The 22,212-nt window shown below is 46.9% G+C and overlaps 1 protein-coding gene across 2 annotated transcripts in view; it reads right to left on the reverse strand.

The window, feature by feature from the left end:
* The window catches only part of PLTP (phospholipid transfer protein), a 213,630-nt gene that overhangs the window by 79,100 nt on the left and 112,318 nt on the right, over positions 1 to 22,212 (reverse strand). For both annotated transcript variants that reach the window (XM_069651239.1, XM_069651240.1), the window contains exons 2-4: positions 18,664 to 18,799; positions 16,278 to 16,377; positions 1,585 to 1,713 (exon numbers count right to left, since the gene is read on the reverse strand). In XM_069651239.1, the coding sequence (XP_069507340.1) occupies positions 1,585 to 1,713; positions 16,278 to 16,377; positions 18,664 to 18,778 (344 nt within the window). In that variant the 5' untranslated portion in view covers positions 18,779 to 18,799. The remainder of the gene's footprint in view (positions 1 to 1,584; positions 1,714 to 16,277; positions 16,378 to 18,663; positions 18,800 to 22,212) is intronic.

Below are 22,212 nucleotides of genomic sequence, written 5' to 3' on the forward strand. Positions count from 1 at the left end.
AGTTAGGCGGGGTAGGTGAGACGCGTGGGGGAACGATCCCCTATTTTGACAGAGAGCTCACACAGTCTGAGTCCAGACAGGAAGTAAGGTGCATGGGCCTACTCCCGATTATTACTGGCATTCACACAGGTGTCCATTATGCACAATCGAAAAGGATATGGGGTTGATCCTTTTCGAATGTTTCCTTAACAGTGTTTGGTGTTGACTGTGCAGTGAAGGGTCTTTAAATCCGTCACACCCAGGAAATCCGTAATTGAATTGGCTTGAATGCTGATAAGCAGATACGTAGGGTCTGGCAAAACCTGTGATTTCAGCTTGGAGCGTTAGTCAAGCAGGGGGGGCGACGTTATTTCTGTCAATATTTTTAGCCATTTCTCTGCAAATCCTCATGCATAGTACGCTAAACTTTTTATCCTAATATATACTCCTCAGGAAATGTTGAAGCATAGGCGGGACATCTGGTTTTTTACTCTTTGTATTAAATGGGGGAGCTTTTTGGGAAGCCCTTTGCGACAGTGTGACGGCAGTCAAAGGCAAGCCAAGGCTAGGGATCTAGTCAATGAGAACAGCTTTTAGGTTTGTGTGAGGGCCATGGAATAGACCATGGATAGCTGGATGTTGAATTCTTTAACAACAAGGCTCGCATGGAGGTAGAGAGGATGCGAGGGGTAGAGTGGAAAGGGAAGAAGGTGGATTCAGAGAGAGAAATGGGTGCATTCTGCAACATCGCAGATCATGGAGCAAGCATGACTAATTGTTGATAATGTTAGGGCATTGGGTAGGAGCCAGTTTGGACATCAAGGGTGTGGTTACCCTTGAAAAGGAAAAAGGGAGGGACAATTGTAAGCACGAGAGAGCGGGCATTCTGATAAAGCAGCATCTCTTTGTCCCACTGAGATGTGGGTGTTATTAAGGTGTCCAGAAGGGCACAGGCTTGAGAGATGGGTTAGAGGAAGAAGAAAGGCCTGGGGGATTTCTGATCAATAAACCCAGGTAAGAGAAAGCTGTTAACATGTTTAGGCTCCAAGGAAGTAAGTAAAAGGAAGGAAAACGCTTGCAGATTGTCGGTAAAAGTCAAGTGAAGGATAAGTCCTGCAGGCAGAAGGCCTTGTGGAGCTGAGTCTGCAGCAATTAAATGCACTGGCAGAGGTCTGTGTAAGGCGTGTTTGTTGATATGCAAAGGGAGAAAGATGAGGAAGATTTAGAGGATCAAACAAAGAGGGGGAAAGGTGTGGAGAGACTAGCAGAGGAAAGTAAAACATGCTTTGGGAAGATGAGTCCAGGGAACAAAAAGAGCTGAAGAAGAGTTGCTGGCAGTAGAGAGAGGTCTATGGAGGGAGTTGATGTTGAGAAAGTATGAAAAGATGGCAGCCAGGAAAGGGCTATTGAGGTGGACATGGGAGGAAGAAAGGCCGGCAGCCATGTTATTTTGTACAGAGATTGGTACACAGAAAAACATGTGATAGTAGCCACAGAATGGGTTTGGAAATGTAGGATGGTGGATGACATATTTGAGAGTTTCTAAACCTACACAGACCCTTGCTTGAGGCAGGCACAGATTTCAGATAAAAGGAAATAACTTACAAAAACCAGTAGAGCAACTTGCGTTGGAAGCTGAGGCTGATAGAGGCATTGCTGATATCGAACACAAGGTTTTGACTTGGTTGAAAGTGCAGGTCAGAGTCTGAGAGCTCCAGCTCCGTCACCTTCACACTGAAATGAGAAGAGGCGGAGATTAGTGTCACTGGCCCACATGTACCACCATCTCAATAGAGTCCCACTTCTATCTCCCAAAATCTCAACGCAAACCAACCGTTTCAAAAGCCCAATCTTAGTCCAAGTCTGCGGTTTACCACTCTTAGTCCTAACCCATTTCTGGCACAGCCACCACCACTTCTCTTTTGCAACACTTGCTGCATCCCATTCAGCAACTAGTCTCCCACCTCCCACACTGTCTACTTCAAATCTCAGTCACGCCCTCACCTTCTGCACCCGACACCTGCCCGTGGGGACATTTGTTGGGGTGCACCCAAAAAATAGGGCCTCATCACGACTTCGGCGGTAACCCTTAAATCCGGCGGTAGCGCTATTACCGCCGGATTTAAGGGTCCGCCAAATCAGGGCTTCGGCGGATTTCGCCCCAGCTCTGAGCTGGGGGAAATCCGCCGAAAATGTGCGCTATTACCGCCGGCGGTATTAGCGCGAAGATTCCCCATTTAGCCCAATGGGGAATGGGGCATTCCCGAATGGGCTCAGTGGGGAATGGGGACTTACATTACCGCCGAACTCGTGATCCGGCGCCATTAGCGCCGGGGAGTTCGGCGGTAGGGCTTATACCGCCCGCGCTAATAGCGTTACCGCCCAAGTCGTGATGAGGCAGTCTGTCTTGCCCTCAGTATGCTAATGGCATCCAAACGTCTGTCTGTCCAGACTATTGGGCGATTTTCTTTTCTAGTTAACACCCCGAAGCAAATCCTTCAATTCTGATAATATATTAAGATGGATTTAAATACTTTGCGCTGACAGGAATACAGGTGAAAATAACCAGTGTAAGTGCCCCATTGCTTTATATTGCCACGTTGTTGTGACTGCTGATAGGCATCATTAAACTGATGATTGTGACCTGTTAGGAAATGCAAAGCATACATTGATGACGCATTTTACTTTTATTATTGATCGTTTTACTATTGTTTGATACTGGTTTTACTATGCTTGGACTGTTCTGATTCTTTATTAGCTTTTAACTCTGATCAAGGCAGGCCCAACCTCAGTCCCGTTTGTGCATACGTTCAGGAAGGAACTACATATCCCATAATCCCATAGTGCCCGCTGACACACGGTGCTTAGTTCAGCCCATGTGACCACAGGCGTTAGCAGACTTGTGGCAGGCCTAGTCAGGCTGTTCACTGGTCAGCACGTTATGCTGCTCAATCCACTCAAGACAATGCGCCAACAAGGAATTGCGTTCACTTGCAGCGCCCACGTGCCTGTTCAGCTTTTGTGGTTCTAGAGTTATACTTATTTCTAGAGTTCTAGAGGCCTTTGTCTTGTTTTTTCCAAGTGTTATTAAGAGATGCCTACAATTTTCCAGGAACCAACTGCTCACACTTAATAATAATTTAGGCTCTATTACACTTAGAAGTTTAAATAAAAATGGACCCTACTGTATCCTGGGTATTTTTAACTGCAATCCTGATAATGGACAGGGTAGAGTTTTCCTTAATGCTAGATCGGTGGTCGGCAATGCTGCTGCAATTGCTGACTTTATTAATGAATATAACTGAGATACAATACTTGTCACAGAATTTGAGTGGCTATTGGATTAAATGGTCAAAAGAGAAAACTACTGGGGCAGAGGAGTAGCTGTAATTTGGAAATCCAATGTTTATATGCCAATGTTGAATTCCTATTGTGGGATGAGTTGTACCAAAGTTGCCCCTTTGCGCTTAAAAATTCACATTCACATCCTGCACGGGCAGTTCTTATCTACAAGTCTCCAGGCCAAGCCAACCGGATTTTGGCCAGGTTGGAGGATTTCTTTTGCTCAGGGACCCCTCTAAACAATAAAGGAATGATCTGAGGCGATTTTAATATTTGGCATGACGCTCACCTTGATGGAGCTTCTCGGAAACTCTCCGAATTATTATACTGCCATGCTGTAACATCTCACACACTTTCTTGCTCCCACAGTGGTGCGCATTGTCTTCGATTTGATCCTTTCCAGAAACTTAGACTTCTCCCTTATTGCGACCCCACCAGTATCTTGAAGTGATCATTCAATTCAGTACTTTATCATGACGTTTCCCCACTCCTTCATTACCAGGTGCCGCTCCACATCTGAGGCCAACGGTCAAAAAGGGACTTGTTACAAAACAGGCCGATTATATCACCTCAGCACTATCACATGGTAACTTTGATGCCCCCCCGTCCACAAGTTCTTTGACTAATGTCAAGCCTCCTTTCACACAGTGCTTGATCAAGCAGCCCATTTCTCTCATGCAGTCAAAAAACCTCAAACCCTTGGTATTCACTGTCACTAAAATCGCTCAAACAAATATGTCGTAGGAAGGAAACAACCGAGCAAAGATCCCCTTCCATCTACATGAAGCACAGAAAGCACTTCATACTTATAAAACAGGACTAAAGGAAGCAAAATATACTTTTCTCAATGACCAGATCCGTTTGGCTATATACAAGGCTGCCAAACCTTTCTCTATTGTAAAATAAATTACAGTACCGCTTGTTTATTTCAGAATGGTGTTCCCTCAGCTCATCTAGCCAATTAGTTTGTTTTTCTTCTTGGTGAAATTCATAAAATCTACAAAAAATGTCCAGCGTAGTGATTCCTTAACTCATATACGGAGTTAGGCACAGGTATTGAGACCAGACTTGTTTTCGAATTCAAACGAGTACCCGGGAATGACATTCTCCTTTATTAACCAAGCTGAAGCCTACTAGATCCACCTCGGATGTAGGGCTGGCCTTAGTAGCCCAATTTCAATTTACAACCTTGACTAAATGTATTACTCCTTTGGACAATTTGTCTCTTCAACATGGGGTCGTTTCCCAGGGCTTAACTGTCCTTATTACTCCCCCTCTTGAACAAACCCTCATTGGACCATGAAGAAATTGGGAACTATCAACCCATTGCTGGACTACTTTGGATGCCTCAGATCCTGGAAAAAGTGGTGTGGGGGAAAATCGTGGATTTTGAAAAATGTCAACAACCCTTTAACACTGTGCATCGTTATAGTAATGCTCAGCCAATGCTAACTGCCATGTTTAACAAGTGCCTTATTGCCATTGCAGTGTGAGCCTTGTGTTCTAATGCGCATGTCCTAGCCTCAAAGGCTTTACCGCCTAGTACTTAGAGGAGCTCGCTTCCACAGTTTTCGCCTCCGACGTGTTTTCCTTTTGGCATGTAGAAGTGTGTTTTAGAATGCCACTTTCCTAGGCAAGGCAACTTTAGCAGAAGGAAGTGGCCATATGGTAAGCAGACTTGCATGCCCTGAGTCGTGTGTGAATGATAGAAATAGCCCGCACAGAAATATTCAAAATGTATCTCTGTTTGTCTCCCATCCTAATCATGTCTTCCTGAGCATGAGAGCACAGCCTTTGCTTAAGACTTATATGCTGAGACACTTGGACTTAAAACACTTAAAACATTGTTTCTTCCAAATGTCTTGCTATGGCTCAAACTTCCCTCGCCCTTGAAAGGCATGGGTGTTCTTGGGTATACAAATTGTTGATTAGAGGAAAGGGGGGTTGCTGCGTCGAGTCTGGTTAGTCGTTGGGTTGCTGTTTATCCTGTATATGCTGCTATGCTGATTTGCATTCAAGTTCATTCACCAATCCACTGGTAGAGACTGTGGTTATGTTTCCACAACACTGGCAACCCAACAACTATGGGCCTTTGTCGAGAACAATCACCTGCAATAAGGGTGCCGACCGGGCATGGGACTGAAACCGCCCTGGTCTCCGTGTGGGACAATCTATTGCTCCACTGAGATCAGGGCTACCTCTCTGTGCTGGGGATGCTAAATCTATCAGTTGCATTTGATACAGTGGACTGTCACATTCTTTTGGACAGACTTTTTAATCTAGTGGGGATTTCATGCCCTTCCTTGGACTGGTTTCAGAGTTACATCTCTGACAGATACCAGGCTGTTAAAATGGGCACTTTTATATAACTCTCCTTTTTGGTGTCACTGTAGGGTTGCCCAGGGTTCTCCTTTATCAGGACTCCTGTTTAATATCTATGTTTCCCCCTTGTTGCCCATTATTTGCACATTTTATACATATTTCCACTCTTATGCAGATGACCTGTAAGTGTTCTTCAAGGTCTCTGGCCCTCAGGAGAATTTTCCATCTCCAGTCCTGTCTCTCTCAGATCAAACTGTGGCTGGCTAAGACCAAACTCCAACTTAACTTGTCTAAGAGTGTGAGTATCTGCATCTTCTAAAAGACCCACTGGAGTGTTGTGCATCGCCTGCCTTGGTTGGTTTGCCCACTAGCTTTGCAAAGAAGATGACAAACGTAGGAGTTATCTGGGAAGTTGATGATGTGAGATTCTCATTCTACTGTTTACGTATACCGAGATGCACACTTCCCTTACTCCCGCATAATACCCATGCAGTGGTGGTCGGTACCAGGGTAAACTCTCGTCTTGACTATGCGGACACCCCCTATACCGGACTTCTTGGGTATCTGTTGAGAAGCTTAAAACCCACTGTGAAGGTGGCTGTTAAGCTTATTTGTAAATTATCCAAAGCATCTTCTGTCTGCCTTACATGGCGGCCCTTGCACTGGTTGCTCATCTCTCAATGGATCACTTTTAAAATGTTGAGCATAGTTTTTTAAATGCATCGATGGACCGGCATACAAATACCTCAATTGGACTTAGTCTGATAAATGCACGCATGCCGGGAGGTCATTATCACTGTTTACTGAATTGTAACTAAAGTGTCAAAAACATTGTGTTGCACTTATAATGTAATTTATTCCAAAAACACTAAGGGCCTGATTCATGGAAGTGTTTTATAATGGTGCAATCCCATAGGAAAACGTTCCATGAATCAGGACTTACATGTTTATATTGAGTAAAATCAATCTGAGATTCACTATTTTAAAATGAGCAGACTGTATTATTTGATAAAGACTATTTGATAGATTGCCGAAATGTATCTTCAATTAACATTGTTCAACAACCTAACAATCTAAATAATACATACGTTAGAGTAAATGTTGACTGAAGCATTGTTCAGTATATATAGGTGTGCAGGGTGACGGGAGTGTCCATAAGTTGTGGACACACTATTTGTTTCCATTATAGAGAGTGACTTTCGATTCCACAGTTACATATTTCTCCCTTGCACCCTGAACACTATTAACATTCTCTTGAGTAATACTAATTCTTATTCACTAAAATTAGGTGTGCTAAGCCCTATGACAATATTTACAAAAGTGCCAACTGGTAGTAATGCATTCCAATGGGCACAGACGGGAAGGGCCCCTGGAGCCATGGAAAAAGGACAGCAGGCTTGCTTGGACTTCAGCTCGCCAGGGGGGCGGTCAACCCAAGTGCAAGGCAGTCACCCAAGAAAGGGCCAACATCCCTGGCTATTTTCCAGGGAGGGACTGGGACCACGCCGGGGTGCCCGGGTCCTCTGCCAGGGAGGCAGATGATTGCTCCATGTGGGCCAGCAACCCCGGCCGTCCTGGAGCTCTGTCTGGAGCGCGTTAGAGCTTCTCCATCCAGGGAGGGATAGGACCCCACGGGGTGCCCCAGGTCTGCCTTTGGGCTGGTCAGGCATACAGTTGACCTACATGCGAGGCAGGTGCCCTAGGGAGGGGGCTGCATCCCCAACCATGCTGGAGCTCTAGCCAGGGCACATTAGAGCTTTTTCCTACAGGGAAGGCTGAGGAACCCACCAGAGCACCCCAGGTCTGCTGCTGGGGATGCGGACGGACAATCCATGTGCAACGCAGGTTCCCAAAGGGAGGCAACATGCCCGGCTGTCCTGGAGCTCTGGCTGGCGCGTGTTAGAGCATTTCCTTCCAAGGAGGGACAGGGACCCCGCCAGGGCAACCTGGGATCGCTGCTGGGCAGGGGGATGGATGACCTGCGTGCAAGGCAGGCAGTGACATGTCCTGACTCTTTTGACTGGGGTGGCACAAGTGGGGCACTGACTTATGCAGGGGTGGCATGAAGTATGAGCGTACACACAGAAAATTATCATAGGTTAGGATAATCAGGTGACGCCTGGGGTATCCAATCAGATTCCTGGTGTAGCATGTGCCACCCCAGGCCACTCCCTGGGCGCACCCCTGGAGGAAGGTGCCCATGGGAGCAGACAGCACCCCCAGCCATATCAGAGCTCTGGCCGGTGTGCGTTGCCGCTTTTCCCTCCAGGGAGGGATGGGGACGCAGCCCGGGAGCCCCGGAACTGCTGCTAGGTGGAGAAACCTAAGTCAAGACAGGTGCCCAAGGGAGGGGGCAGCACCCCCGGACATTCTGGAGCTCTGGCAGGGGAATAATAGAGGTTTTACCTCCAGGGAGGGACCGGACACCGCCACGGAGCTCCGGGTCCGCTGCTGGGTAGGTGGACGGTTGACCTACTTGCGAAGCAGGATCCCAAGGGAGGGGGCAGCACCCCTGGCCATCCTGGAGCACTGACCAGGGCACGTTTAAGCTTTTCCCTCCAGGGAGGGGCGGGCCCCTGCCAGTGTCTCCTGGGACTGCCACTGGGCAGGCGGACGGTTAACCAACGTGTGAGGCAGGTGCCCAAGTGAGGGGCGGCACCCCTGGCCGTCCTGGAGCTCTGGCCGGTAAGGAATAGAGCTTTTTCCTCCAGGGAGGGACATGTAGAGAAGCCCCTCCATGCTCACACCAATAGAAATACAACCCACTAGTGAAAAGGCCCAGCACACCTCTTGCAAGGAGTACAAGGTTTATCCTCTTAAAAGATAAGTACGCAATAGCAAAGAACTCAAGACAATTAACACGATAAAAGGGAGCAGAGCATCATCAGTGACGTAGGTTACATAAGTTGTAAATCCGAATGGCTGGTTGGTGTGACCTTATACATAGGCAACCTGCTCCATAAGAGAGGCCAGGCCATTTGTCCGAGCTCCTCCTGTCCATCTTCTTCCACATGGGGGTCTTCTCACGGTGTCATCAGGTGCTGGGCTCTGTAGTTGCCAATAAAGGATGCAACTTGCAGCACACCTCATCTGTGGCCTAATGTATGGCATTGCAAAATCCCCCTGGGGCCTAGGTCTAGGATATAACAATCGGTGTTGCGTTTTCATAATTCCCTGTATTGTGTAGTGAATCTAGCTCGGTGGTACACTGGGGAGATCAGGGTATTATAAAAACACAACACCCATTGTTATATCCTAGACCTAGGCCCCAGGGGTATTTTGCAATGCCATCCAGGTGCATTATGCACTGTTGACTCAGAATGCTAATATGTGACTAGGCCTAACTGTTTAGATTAAAGGATGAATGTGAATGGGAAACCTGGATTGCAGATTATGGGCAGAGTAGCCGTATACTAGTAAAAAAAAGCACGAATGGGTTGAAAAATCGGTTCTATTCATGACCTCTAAACTAATTACCTTTATTGTGCCAGGATGTATAACTTGTCCTAATAACCTCCCCTTTACATATTTCGACATATATGCACTGACAAAATAAATCTGGGACGCTATACAAGTACTAGTACTGGTTCTCCATTAACATGTGAGTCGTCACTCTACTAGATTACTTGATAAACACAGAGTACACGTGACTATATGTAGTAGGGTGCAGGACACTATGTACTAGGTAGTTTAACTTAGGCCCATGCGGAACACCACAGAGGTTTAACATATATTCATATGAAGACATTGTGCCGGATCATACTTACTATATCTGAATGAGGCTTCCTTTTGAACAAGAGCTAGTGTTCTACCTTTTACATGTGGCATCACTAGACAATACAACCAGGTCTACCATTCAAAGATGGAGCGCTGGCACTCAATGAGCGCTAGCAAAATAGTGGAAGGACTAATATGCCCTTAAACATACCCGTTACCACGGCTACAGTTGCCAACACGCTGAGATGCCGGCAGTGCGATGAGACAGCAGCCGTACCCTGCAACAGGGGGCCTCACGTGCAGAGTTGCAAAAACGCTGGTAAGACTCGGCGAATCAGACAGCACGCTGTATTTGGATGTAAGTATCTATATGACACTATCCACAAGAATTGAAATCTGTATATTTGTCTCCTCCGCTGTAGAAATACCACAGATCGAGCAGATTTTGGCAGATTATTTGGAAAATGCCCACGTTGGCTGACTCGGATCGCGGGCATCACTAAGGTATTTAATGTGTTCCCTCTATGCCTCAGTACTTGTACACACAAGTTATTACACAGAACAGGAGGCCTAACCATCATATCCTCTTGCCCTAGGCAATCTACACTGTTCTTGCTACGGGTACCACTCAAACCAAAGCAATGCATATTTGATTTGGACATGTGAACCCTTACATCTGAATCTAGATCCTCCACAAGAGAGGTGAGTGACTCAGGACTTTAAGCCCTGAACTGAGGACCAGTCTGCACAAGAGGGACTGCATACCTGTGCACGCCACGATGAAAAGTACGTTATTTTGGTGATGGTTTTTAGCGATATCTAAAAGCATAATTTCTTTATGCTTTTCCATTAATTAGGTAGAAGGAAGGATGAATTATATCTCCTCCCCACGTTCAGATGAACGGGATCGCCCTCTAATAATCACCTACAGAGGTAATTAATTTAACCCTGAATGGGTGATACACTCACTGTTAGAGTATTACTGGCACTTAGAGTAATAGACACTGGTTCCAGTTTCTGTCTTTGTTTTGTCCGATAAGGTTGGACGACACATCACACCAATTTATACAATCAACACACTAGCAGTTTGAATGCCAGTGTAACAACCAGGTTCCCACTCCTGATGAATGTTCTGGATTGATCACCCAAATGAACAGAAACATGTAGGGAAATGATACTGTATAATGGAAATGCAGTTACAAATGGATGCAGTTAACTATCAAATGTTATACTAAAGGTTTTATTGAAATTATATAAAAAACAGAGGTCAACACGTGTCACAATTGAAAGCTGTTTCAAATACCCTGGCCCCGGAAGTGGCAGTTTGTTTATGTTTCTTTGACCCACTTTCACATTTTAGGTGTTGTTTTTACGAATTTCAGGAATGTAATGTATGATATTTTGATGTTATAATTTATGATGATTAAAATGGTTTTTAAATACTGAAAGTGACCCCACTTTCAGTAGTCCACCCTACTAGACAGTGCCTCTCTCTCCTTTTTCCATATATATATATATATATATATATATATATATATATATATATATATATATATATACACACATTCCCCATCGCCTGCTAGGTCAACCCAGTGTTCTACATAGCTCTCGGGGTCTGGCAGAGGATTAGTAATGGAGCCTGGGGGGGTTGTCAGGGCCATCTGTTTGTACTGCACTGTCTTTTGTACCATGATAACCCCCACATACCCCAATTGAAACCATCATCATTGTACTGCTAGGCATTGCTTTAGCACAACATCGAAGTCCCAGTTGGCAGGTACAGAAGATCACCAGTACGAATACGATCACTGGAACTAATATCTTCACGATGGCTCCCATCCATGATGGTGCCCAGGAAAAAAGGTTGTTGAACCAATTGCTTCTTTGGATGCCAGATTCTGTTTGCATGTGGGTCCCGAGAGTGTGCAGGGCCCCTATTATTTGCATTAGGGATCCATCGTCTGCGGCATTGTGAGGTACGTAATTACAGCATGAATTGCCAATTTTGCAGCACACGCCTCCTTCCATTGCTATTAATAAGTACAGCACATAGCAGTTCTGCAGCATCATCAGCCAGATTGACCATCATCAGCCTTATTGAGCACTTTTGTTGTTGTTTTTTTCTTCTGGTTATGTAACGAGGTGGGAGGCTGCTTGCAGTGATTGGGCCAACAAAGTCAGTGAGTCTGGCCTCCCCAGGTGCCCAGGTGGGAGGTGTTGGGTTAGTTGGGGGAAGGGTGTGGGGGATGTCACTGCTGGTTGGGGTTGGGCACTGGGAGTGAGGGTGGAGGCCTGGGGGCAAGTTGCAGTGGGTGGGTCCGGGTGGGGTGGGTAGGGATGTTTAAAATGGTTCACATTATGTGCCCCGCTGGGCGAGTTGGTTGTGGTACACATGTCATGGTATAAGACAAATGGTCCACTGGGTGCTGCTGATACAGTGACCACAGGGGGAGGGGGGACCCTCCTTAGCTGGAATGTGAGGGGGCCATAACAATCATGCTAAAATGCGCAAGGTGCAGGCGTATGGGGAGTGTCATGGAGCCAAAATCCTCATTGGAGCCTGGGACGATTCTGGAAGAATTCAAGGGGTTCTGTGAGAATTTATGTGCGTCTCAGGGTTGGTTAGATCCAGAACATATGTAGGCTGTGGTAGATGCTGGAATGGCTAGCTTAGAAGAGGGTGCTAAGGACATATTGGGGGCCCCCATTTCGATTGAAGAGATCTTGAAGGCAATTAGAGCGCTCCCGACCTCTAAATCTCTGGGTTCAGACGGGATCACGTCAGAGTTTTATAAAGAATTTGGGCTGACCATGGCACAGTAACTTCTTCGGGTGTGGCAGGAGGCACTATAGGTCAGCGCGCTACCCCCGAGGATGTGGGAGGGCGTTATAACACTGCCCTGGAAACCAGGCAAGGATCTGTTGGAGTGTGCCTCCTATGGCATATCTCTCCTTACTTAATCTGGATACAAAAATATTTGCTAAAATCTTTGCTGACTGGCTGCTTCCATACCTTTCTTCTATCGTGCACCTCGACCAGTCAGGGTTTAATCCCAGGGGCTGTACCAAGTTGAACTTAAGGAGGTTGTTTGCTGTACTAGTGCAGATAGACCCCGAGGTTCAGGCGGTTGGGGCTTTATGGGACACGGAAAAGGCGTTTGACTCAGAAGCGTGGGAGTACTTGTTTGGGGAAAATTGGGTTTCCACCTCACTACATCCAGTGTGTTAAGGTTTTATATTCAGAAGTGATTTATACGGATTGGGCTTTTCGGTGTGCATTCTGAATTTTTTCCATTGGGGCGTGGGACACGGTACGGGTGTCCGTTGCCCCTGCTGCTGTTTGCAGTTGCTATGGAGCCACAGGCAGTTCGATTGCGGTCACTGCAAAAGCATAGAGGGCTATCGTTGGGCAGGGTTAGGGAACGGATTTCCCTGTATGCTGATGGTGTGTTTCTGTATGTGAAGGACCCTGAGAGGAACATGAAACCCCTGTCAGAGGAGGTTGATTCCTTTGGTAACATATCTGGCTTGCAGGTTAATTGGTCCAAAACTATACTGTTTCCCTTGAACGAGGCTATCAAGTGCCTGACCGGATTGGGGGGGTTCTGCTGAGAACTGAAACCTGTTAAATATCTAGGGGTTGAGATCAGCAGGACGGGGCCACACGTTATAGGGATAATCACAGGCTTACCTTGAACTGTTGCGGAGGAATATCGAGAGGTAGGCCACGCTGCCTATTTCTTTTATGGGGAAGGCAGCTATTATAAAAATAGTGAAGTGGTCCTCCCTAAATTGTTGTATTTATTCCTTAACATTCCGGTGTGGCCTGGGTCTCAATGACATGCGGACACTTCTTTTTAAACTGGTGTGGGGCCCAAACTCCCCTAGGCTTTGGCGGGAGGTACTAGCTGGCTCTTGGGAACAGGGGGGCCTAAATGTGCTTGACATGGAGCTTCATTACCTGGCGGCTAAGGTCTCGTTTGTGTTGTACTGGATGCCGGGTTTGCTGCCATCTCCTCATGTGCGTGTGGAAAAGCAATCAGTAAAGCCTTATTCCTTACAGGGCACTAGTGTGTATGAAGGTCTTGGACAGATGCTTGTTCGACCCGGTTTCATGCACTGGCCAAGCGTGGTGCCTACGGTGTTCAAAACTGTGAGTGCAATGCCTGTGCACTCCAGAGTTAGCAGTGTGGGATATCCAATGTATTGCTCCAAGGTGTGATGGGGTCATTAGAGGGGAGTGGTTGGGCTGGGGTATCAACATGTTCGATTTCTATGTGGATGGGACTTTTGTGTCCTGGGATCTAGTAAAGGCCAAATTGCAGGGACGGTTTGGTCTGGCATTTCAATACTTTAGGCTGCGTGAAGCTTTTAAAGCATGGTCCCCAGGGTTCCCGGCAGAGCCACAGATGTGTGCACTTTTTAAGTACCTGATTAACTCAGCGAATGCTGGCAGAGTGGTTCCTACAATCTATCGCATTGGGGCTGAGTCTGGCTCCTAGAGGGGGCTTACATCCAGATTGATATGGGCTGGGGATTTGGGGTGGGACCTGGAGGATACTAGATGGTGCAATATGTGTATGTATACTAAGAAGGTGGTGATCAGTGCACAATTCAAGCCGATACAGTTTAAAATACTTCATCAGGCCTATCTGTCTCCACTTGTACAAAAGAAATTTGATAATGCTGCGGATGGTAAGTGCCGTCGCTGCTAGTGGGATTTATCCATGTTTTATGGGATTGCCCAGCTCTGCCATCTTTCTGGAGGCAGGTGGCGGGAAAAAAAGGAAGAATGGTGCACCATGTTGTGCCATTGAAAATCACTTGCTGTCTGTTTGGATGGCTCCCTGAGCTTCCCAAAGGGGGGGAGGAAACTGGTATCGATTTACATGATTCTGGCTGCTAGATGTATTCTGAGGTTATGGTCTAGCCCTGTGGCACCGAAGGTAGACACCTAGCTGCGGGACATGGCATGGTGGTGTGATGTTGCGCATGATTACTGTAACTTGCTGCTGGGGACCGATCGACCAGGTGATATATGGGACCCTGTCCGATCTTTTTTGACCACCCGAGAAGCTTCTAATACTGAATTGGAGGGGGTGAGGCAGGATGGTCCCAGGGTAGCTCTGACAGAGTGATCACTGGGAGCTGGAGGACTTAAACTGCTCATGTTGCAGGAAAAGACTAGTATTTAACGTGCTTGTATGTGCAGAGGGTCGTTATGTTGTGTTCAGATTTGTTGAAACCAGCATGCATATGAGGGCATGGATCCCAGCGGGCTCACAGCGGCGGTGTCATGGAGGGAGAACAGGATCAAAGAAGGTTTTGCGTCATCCAGGATAACTGATTGTGGCTTGTTGATAAATTTGACAACTTCTGCTAGTTTTTGTATTCTGGGATTAGGGTGTCAGATGCGATGTGAACCTGTTAATAAAAGGAAAACAAAAAAGCTTTTTTGTAATCTGTGTACCCTGGGTGACAGAGGGGGAGGTCTGGGAACATGTGTACAGCCTCCTTATAGACCAAACCGAGAAAAATGTCAAATTGGAGGCCATCTGGACTTCCAGAGGAGGCCGGACATCTTGCTCTTCCATTCATCACTATGGTTAACTACCAGAGGGCCGGGCTCGGAGAGCGGTCATCTGGTAGTACAATGCATTCCAATCTGCCCAGGCAGGAAGGGCCCCTGGTGTTCTGGCAAAGGAACACCAGGCCCCTTTGGACTTCAGCTGGGCAGGGAAACAGTCAATTCACGTGCAATGCAGGCACCCAAAGGGGGGGCCAGCACCCCGTCTGTCCTAGAGCTCTGGCCAGGGGAGAGGGCGATAGAGCTTTTCCCGCCAGGGAGGGACCGGGACCCTACCAGGGCACCTGTGGTCTGTCGCTGGGCAGGCAGACGGTCGGCCCACGTGCGGAGCAGGGTCCCAAGGGAGGTGGCAGCACACCCAGCCACCTTGGAGCTCTGGCCGGGGCACAGTAGAGATTTTCCTCCTGGAGGAATGTGGCCCCACGGGGCACCCTGACTCCGTTGCTAGACAGGGGGATGGTCGTCCTACGTGCAAGGCCGGTACCCAAGGGGCAGGGCACGTTAGTGCTTTTCCCTCCAGGGTTGGATGGGGACACTGCCGGGGCAGCCTGGGACCGCCACTGGGCAGTGGGGCAGTCGACCCGCATGCGAGGCAGGCGCACAAGAGAGGGGTCAGCACCCCTAGCTGTCTGGGAGCTCTTACTAGCGCATGTCAGAGCTTTTCCCTCTGTGGAGGGACGGGGCCTTCGCTGGGACGTGCTGAGACCTCCAATGGGCAAGGGGACAGCCAACGTGCATGGGAGGCAGGCACCCAGGGGTACCCCGGCCCAATAGATCTTTCCCTCCAGGTAGGGAGGGGCACCTGCTGGAGCACACTGGGGCTTCCGCTGGGCAGGTCCTTGCCTTAGCTCCCAATTTTCCCAGTTCCTTTTGGAACCTTTGAGCCAGTCCTTTGTTTTTTTTTGGTGGGGATTTCTTTTGCATGGTTTGCTGGGCCGAAATGGGAAAAACAAAACTACAAGTTTCAGCATCCAATTGGACACATAAAACAGGACTGGCTTGCGGCGCCACGCATGGCAGCGGGAAACTTGGCAGGGAGCCACCTAGGCCAATGTTTACTTCCACCTCTTCAACCCCCGCCCAGGTAGCCTTCAGGTTTGTTGTACTATTTTAGCGCTTAATGACTGAACTAATAAAAGATACGTGGCCGAATAGTTCCCGTCTGGATTCGAAAATGTATTGTGCAGGTTGAAAGCAGATGTCTGAGGAGAGCGCAAAACTCTCTGAACGATCTTGCGATTTTAGGGTTCGCGTTTAAAGCTTTGCTTATTGTTTGGTGCAGCCCTGCCCCAGGCGGCGGCAGCTGATGCGGTGAGGCCTTCTGACTCACTTGTTGATGGTGTAGTGGAATTTCCCCTCGCTGCCTGACAGATCCGGGATGACGATGTTCTCCAGCTCCTGCTCCACAAACTTCAGGCCTTCCTGTTTCACTGTGAAAACAAGCAGACAAAACATGATTTTCTAGGAATCGCTCTGGTGGGGGAGGAAAGAAGTCACGAGAGTGGTGTCTTGAGTTTACAATCACTCATCACCCCTACGCACTCAGATTATCGGCCACAGACACAGAGTTCACAGAATAATGTTTTTAATTAGATTCAGCCTTGCTGCAAAGTCAGGGAAAGCACCGTACTACATCACAAAGCCTTTGGCAGGCGTGCGTCTGGCGTCACAGCCCACTCAGAACCAACGTAATGCACCTCTTGTGCGTCTGGCGTCACAGCCCACTCAGAACCAACGTAATGCACCTCTTGCCACAGCCCACGACAGTCCAGCACTAGGCCAGTCCTGCCTCTCCTGTCAGAACTCTGAGATGTGGTGCCTTGCACTAACTGTCACAACCCCGTAGCCCAGTCCTGCAGATCCTGTCTGAGCTCTGGGGGGTCTAGCAAATTCGACTGTCACAATGTCAGAGCCCAAATAAATCATGCGCGCCTTTCAGACTCCACACCCTCATCTATTGACAGAGTCCAGGGGTGCCTTGCACCTCCTGTCACAATGTAATAGCCCAATAGAATCATGCACCGACTTTCATCGCTTAAGGTTGTCCTCTAATTCCTGTTAGAGCGCTGAGGAACCTTGCAACTCCTTTCACAATGTCATAGCCCAGTGAAATCATGCACCCCTTAAGCCTGGCACAATTTCACACGACCTGTCAGAGCCCTGGGACGGCTTGCACATTCTGTCACAATCTCACAACCAGTGCAATCATTGCCCTCCTTGATTCTAGGGTGGGCCGTTTTTTTTGGACACAATGGACCACTTTTTTTTTGCAAGTGTGGGCCTGTTTCATAAATTACTTCACTACTTGTAACCAATGTTAATAAGCAAATATATTTTCAAATATATTGTATGCAACATATTTTACACAAAACGCCCGCTCGCATGGATAGTGTTGAAACTGTCTGTCAGAATCCACTTACATGTCTGCACCTCGACAGAGCGCCTGGCAGTTCTGCACCTCCTATCAGAGCCACTGGCAGTCATGCAAGTCATGACAGCCCCTAAGCAGGCCCGCATCTCTTGCCAGAGCCCTGCTCGTCCTGAAGTGCAAGGCGGATGTTGTGAGTCCTGTCCGTCCAATCAGAGTCCCTGCTCACGCTGCGCATGCTCTCGGAGCACCTTATATACTGCCCACGTCTACCCCGCACTTGTGTCCAGAGCACATACCACCAGACAAGGCCTAATTTCTCCACTGCTTCACTTTACATCTACTCCTCTTAGTCCCCGTTTGTTTTAGGGATTTTCCTATCATTTATCTAGATTCATCTTACAGTTTCTCCTTTCATCCATCATCATGCAACATTTACCTGTAGCCCCTATTCATCTTACACTTTCTCCTCCGATTCATCTTATGGCGTCTCTTCTCGGTCTCCTGTTCGCCATCTTACAGTGCCTCCTCTCATCACTCAACATGCCGCTTCTCTGTTAATTCCCCTATTCAGTTTATAGTTTTTCCACATTCATCTCACAGTTTCTCCTCCCATTCATCTTATAGTTTTTCTCCTCATTCTTCATATTTGTTCTCTCCTAATTCACCTTACATGTGCTCCTCTTCATATCCTATTGGCTTTAAAGTGACTCCTCTTATGCACCTAACAGTTTCTCCTCTGATTCAAGATACAGTGTCTCCGCTCATTCAATGCAAAGCTTCACCACCCAGACCCCTATTCATCTTACAGTTTCTCCTCTCATTCATCATGCAGATTCTCCTTTCAGTGCCCTATTCATCTTACATGTTCTCCTCCCATCCACCTTACAGTTTCTCCTCTCATCCATCTTAGAGTGACCCCTTCTCCTTTCAGTTCCCTTTTCATTTGACAGTTTTTCCTCTAATTCATCTTACAGTTGGCCTCTCATTCATCATATTTTTCGTCTCCGAATTCACCTTACATCTCCTCCTCTTAATCTCCGACTGGTCTAACAGTTCTTCCTCTCATTCACTTTACAGTTTTCCCTCCGATTCAATGTTCACTTTCTTCCTACATTCATCGTGCAGCTTCTCCTTTCAGTCCCTTATTAATCTTAGAGTTTTCCCCAATTACTTTGATTCTTTCTCCCCTCCTTCGCATTTCAGCTGCTCCTTTTAGTCCTCTTAGTTTTACAGTCCCTACTCTCGCTTGTAGAAGATTCCTTCAGGTCTCTCATCCACTTTCATTGCATGCTTAGATTCATCGCACAGCTTCTCTTCAAAATCTCCCAGTCATCTTCTAGCTTACCAAGTGCCAGACCCTTGGACGTGACCCGGATTTTGCACCCGGGCACATCAAGGGATCCCACGGTCAACAGGCAGGGGGCCAGCAGCAGCAGCAACAGCTGGAGTGTGCTTTCCATGGTGATTGTTCTTCACACTTCCTGGAAGAAAACACAAGGGTCAGGTCAGAAGTGGGGTTTGGACACAAGCACCCCCCTCCCCGCTACAGTGTCTCTTTTGGAGGCCAGGACAAAGCAGCCCCTTGCAATGTCCACAATGGGAGAAACGGGGGGTCACCTACAGGCTCCATGATCTAGCACAAGACAGCAGCAATCAAGCAAAGACTAAGTATGAAAAGCTGATTCATTGTATTCATGTTTTAAACATGTTCTAGACCATAAACGAGGCCCGACAGGCGTTATAGTGTACACATATTCGTTATTATTATGGTATTATTATTATTATGGTATTTATTGAGGGCGGATCTAGCTTCGAGAAGCAAGGAAGCGCTTTACAGAGAAATTCCACAATACAGGTACATAACCGAGCACTGTACAGAGGTAACAACTGAACAGATATACAGCGGGGGTAGGATACAGAGGGGCACAGAGGAAGGGGGTACAGCTGTACCGGGTGGCAGGGAGAAGAGGGGCCGTCGGCGTCTAGCGAGTTAATAATGGAAACTGGTGTCCTAATTATATATACAGCGTTTTTCCCATCAAGTGAGATAGCACTATATGAATGGATGCATGTAGGTTATTTATATAGTTCAAAACTAGCTAGAAAGGAACCAAGCAGTAAATTAGAGGGAGTGGTCCATAGTGAGGGAATCGCCTTGGTAGTCTATGGTTCTCATTTCTCAATCAGGTGTAAGTATATTACACAGCCCGCGGTAGCGGGCGTGTAGTTATGGTTAAATTGCTAAACCCATATGAAGAGCACTTTTTGGGAGGCTTATAACTTCGCTCCCCCTGGACGAATCCTCACCACACTTTGCAAAAACAGTATATGGCCCGCTCTGAATTTTCTTACAAGGTTTGGTGAGGTTTCGTCAAGGGGGGGGGGCAAAGTTATAAGGGGGGTGCCAATTTTTTTTTCTCCCATAGACTGAATGGAGAAAAACTTTGCTCACGCCTACAGCCCAAACCGCTGGATGGATTTTCACCAAATTTGCGACAGGAGCCGCGGCTTGGTCCCGAAAGCGTGCTTTTGTAAATTTGGTGGAAATCCGACCAATAGTTTTTTTTAAACGACCAAAAAGTAGGTCCAAAAAATTAGTGATATCTGGGTCCGGTCTGCGGACCCATTTCCCTGCTCGGTCCGCGGACAGTGCTCCGATTGGCTTAGAAGGCAACATGGTGTCCGGGGACATTGGACGTGCCCACGGATTGGATGGTGAAAAGCGTGAAGTGCGTCAGATTTTTAGAAATGCCTGCCATCTTGGATTCACGGACATCGGCCGGTCTCCACGGACATCGCAGCAAAAACATAACATTGCACTTGTCAAACTTATCAAATAATCTCTGGGGAGGTGAGGGGTGATGAGGATGGGATGGGATATGGCTGCAAGAAGCAAAAAAAAGGTGTTTTTCGCTGTAAAGTCTGTGGACAGTCCGGATGTTCGCGAACAGTCCTGTGAAGTTCGGACACCTCTGCATCATAGGGTTGGTGAAAAGCAGTTCTTGGCTGGCTCATAACTTTGGCACCACTTAATGAAACTGCATGAAATTATGCAATTATATTCTTGACCTGATTCTGTATGTGTTGGCAAAGTTTGGTGGGATTCTGTCAAGTGGGGGCAACATTAGAGGGGGGATCCCAAAATAATGTAAAGTCTTATAAATGTGGTGCCATTTGACAAATCTACACAATGGTTTGCAAAATGATTATAGATCTATAAATATATGTTTTTGCAAAGTTTGGTTTGGTGGGATTTTTGCATCTAGATCTAGATATAAATGTTTTGCAAAGTTTGGTGGGATTTTGTCAAGAGGGGGCAAAATTTAAGGGGGGTCCCAACACATTGTAAAGGCTTATAAATGAGGTGCCATTTGACAAATCTACACAAAGACTTGTAAAAAACATTATAGATCTAGATATATATGTTTTTGCAAAGTCTGGTGCGATTCTGTCAAGAGGGGCAAAATTGGAGAGGGTTCCCTAAATATTGTAAAGGCTTATAAATGTGGTGCAATTGGACGGATCTACACAGAAGTTTGCAAAAAGATTTTAGATCTAGATATAAATGTTTTTGTAAAGTCTGAATGGATTTTGTCAAGTGGGGCTAAGTTATATGACTATTGTATGTGCATACATTTGACACTTTTGAACAAATAAAACATGGGTGGATTTCCAGGAAACTTGTTTAAGGAGCATTGGCAAGGACCTTAAAGCATGGTTTTGCAAATGTGCCTGTGTTTTATTTTTTGCCAAGTGTCATAATGGAGGTACAAAAAATAGTGATATACCTTTGGTGTCTGAGGTGTAGACTGTGGCCATGGGCAGCGGCCACATTCTCTGGGTCATGGAATAAGGTCATGATCTGGACAATCTGGCTACTGGCCATGACTACGCGGGACAACACAAGGGGTTAAAGTGGCCATGTCCACCTGCGACCAGCTTTGTGGTAAAGTTATTCAAAAGTGGGATAGCTTAGAAAGGGAAGAAAATGGGCTTGTGGTAATATGGTCATAGCGTTCTCTCTTTGCGTTCTACAGGCTGCCATGGAAAGCGAATAGGGGCCCTGTATGGAACCCCGCCTTCCCTTTCCATGGTGGCCATCTTGTGGCGTCCCGGTGTAGGAAGAAAAATCCATTTTTTTTAGCACCTCAGGTTTGGGAAACCGGGGTGCTAATGGCCTTAATGCCCCATTGCAGGAATTGGAATGGGGGAATAATGGTCCGGAGACCTCGTTATCCACCCTTGCTTTGCTTGGGCTGATAACGTGGGCTGCCGGGCTGGTATCCACTGTTCCAGTCCCTGGAACGGGGGATGAACGCCCCAATATTCCCATTAGCATAACACAACATGCTAATGAAAATGTTGGGAAATCTTATTGAGTCTATATACTTTACTGAGAAAAGTAGATGGAGTCTGAGTTTTTTTTAGCTCTATTTTTTAACTGTGAAAGGTGGTTCCTAAACATTTCTTTTGTTGTGTTTTGATGTATTTTTTTTTTTTTTGGCAAGAGAGCTTAGAGCGAAAGGTGGGGAGGGAAAAGAGAGAAGGGGCAACAAGCACAAATATGGAGGGGCAGGTGGACAGGGGAAGATGTTGCACATGTGTTACTTCTAAGGCAGTGTTTCTTATGCTCCTTGATTACCGCTTCAAAAGCACTTCAAAATTGCTTCCCTATGCAGAATGATGTGTTGTAGTATATACAGAAGACTGTTGTCTTAAGAAAAATATGGATCAACAGCATCTTTCATTGCTTGCAAGGTAGCTGGTGGGATTTTGTGTGCCACAGAAGTAGGCTGTCTGGTTACAGTATTGGTTGAGTATTGGTTGAGGAAGATGAGGTGGAGGAAAATAGCCTCCTACATGCTAAGAAAGGAACAACCTTTCTGAGAGCATT

Source organism: Ambystoma mexicanum, chromosome 3p, assembly GCF_040938575.1.
Source record: "Ambystoma mexicanum isolate Mex_15411 chromosome 3p, UKY_AmexF1_1, whole genome shotgun sequence".
Classification (NCBI taxonomy): domain Eukaryota; kingdom Metazoa; phylum Chordata; class Amphibia; order Caudata; family Ambystomatidae; genus Ambystoma; species Ambystoma mexicanum.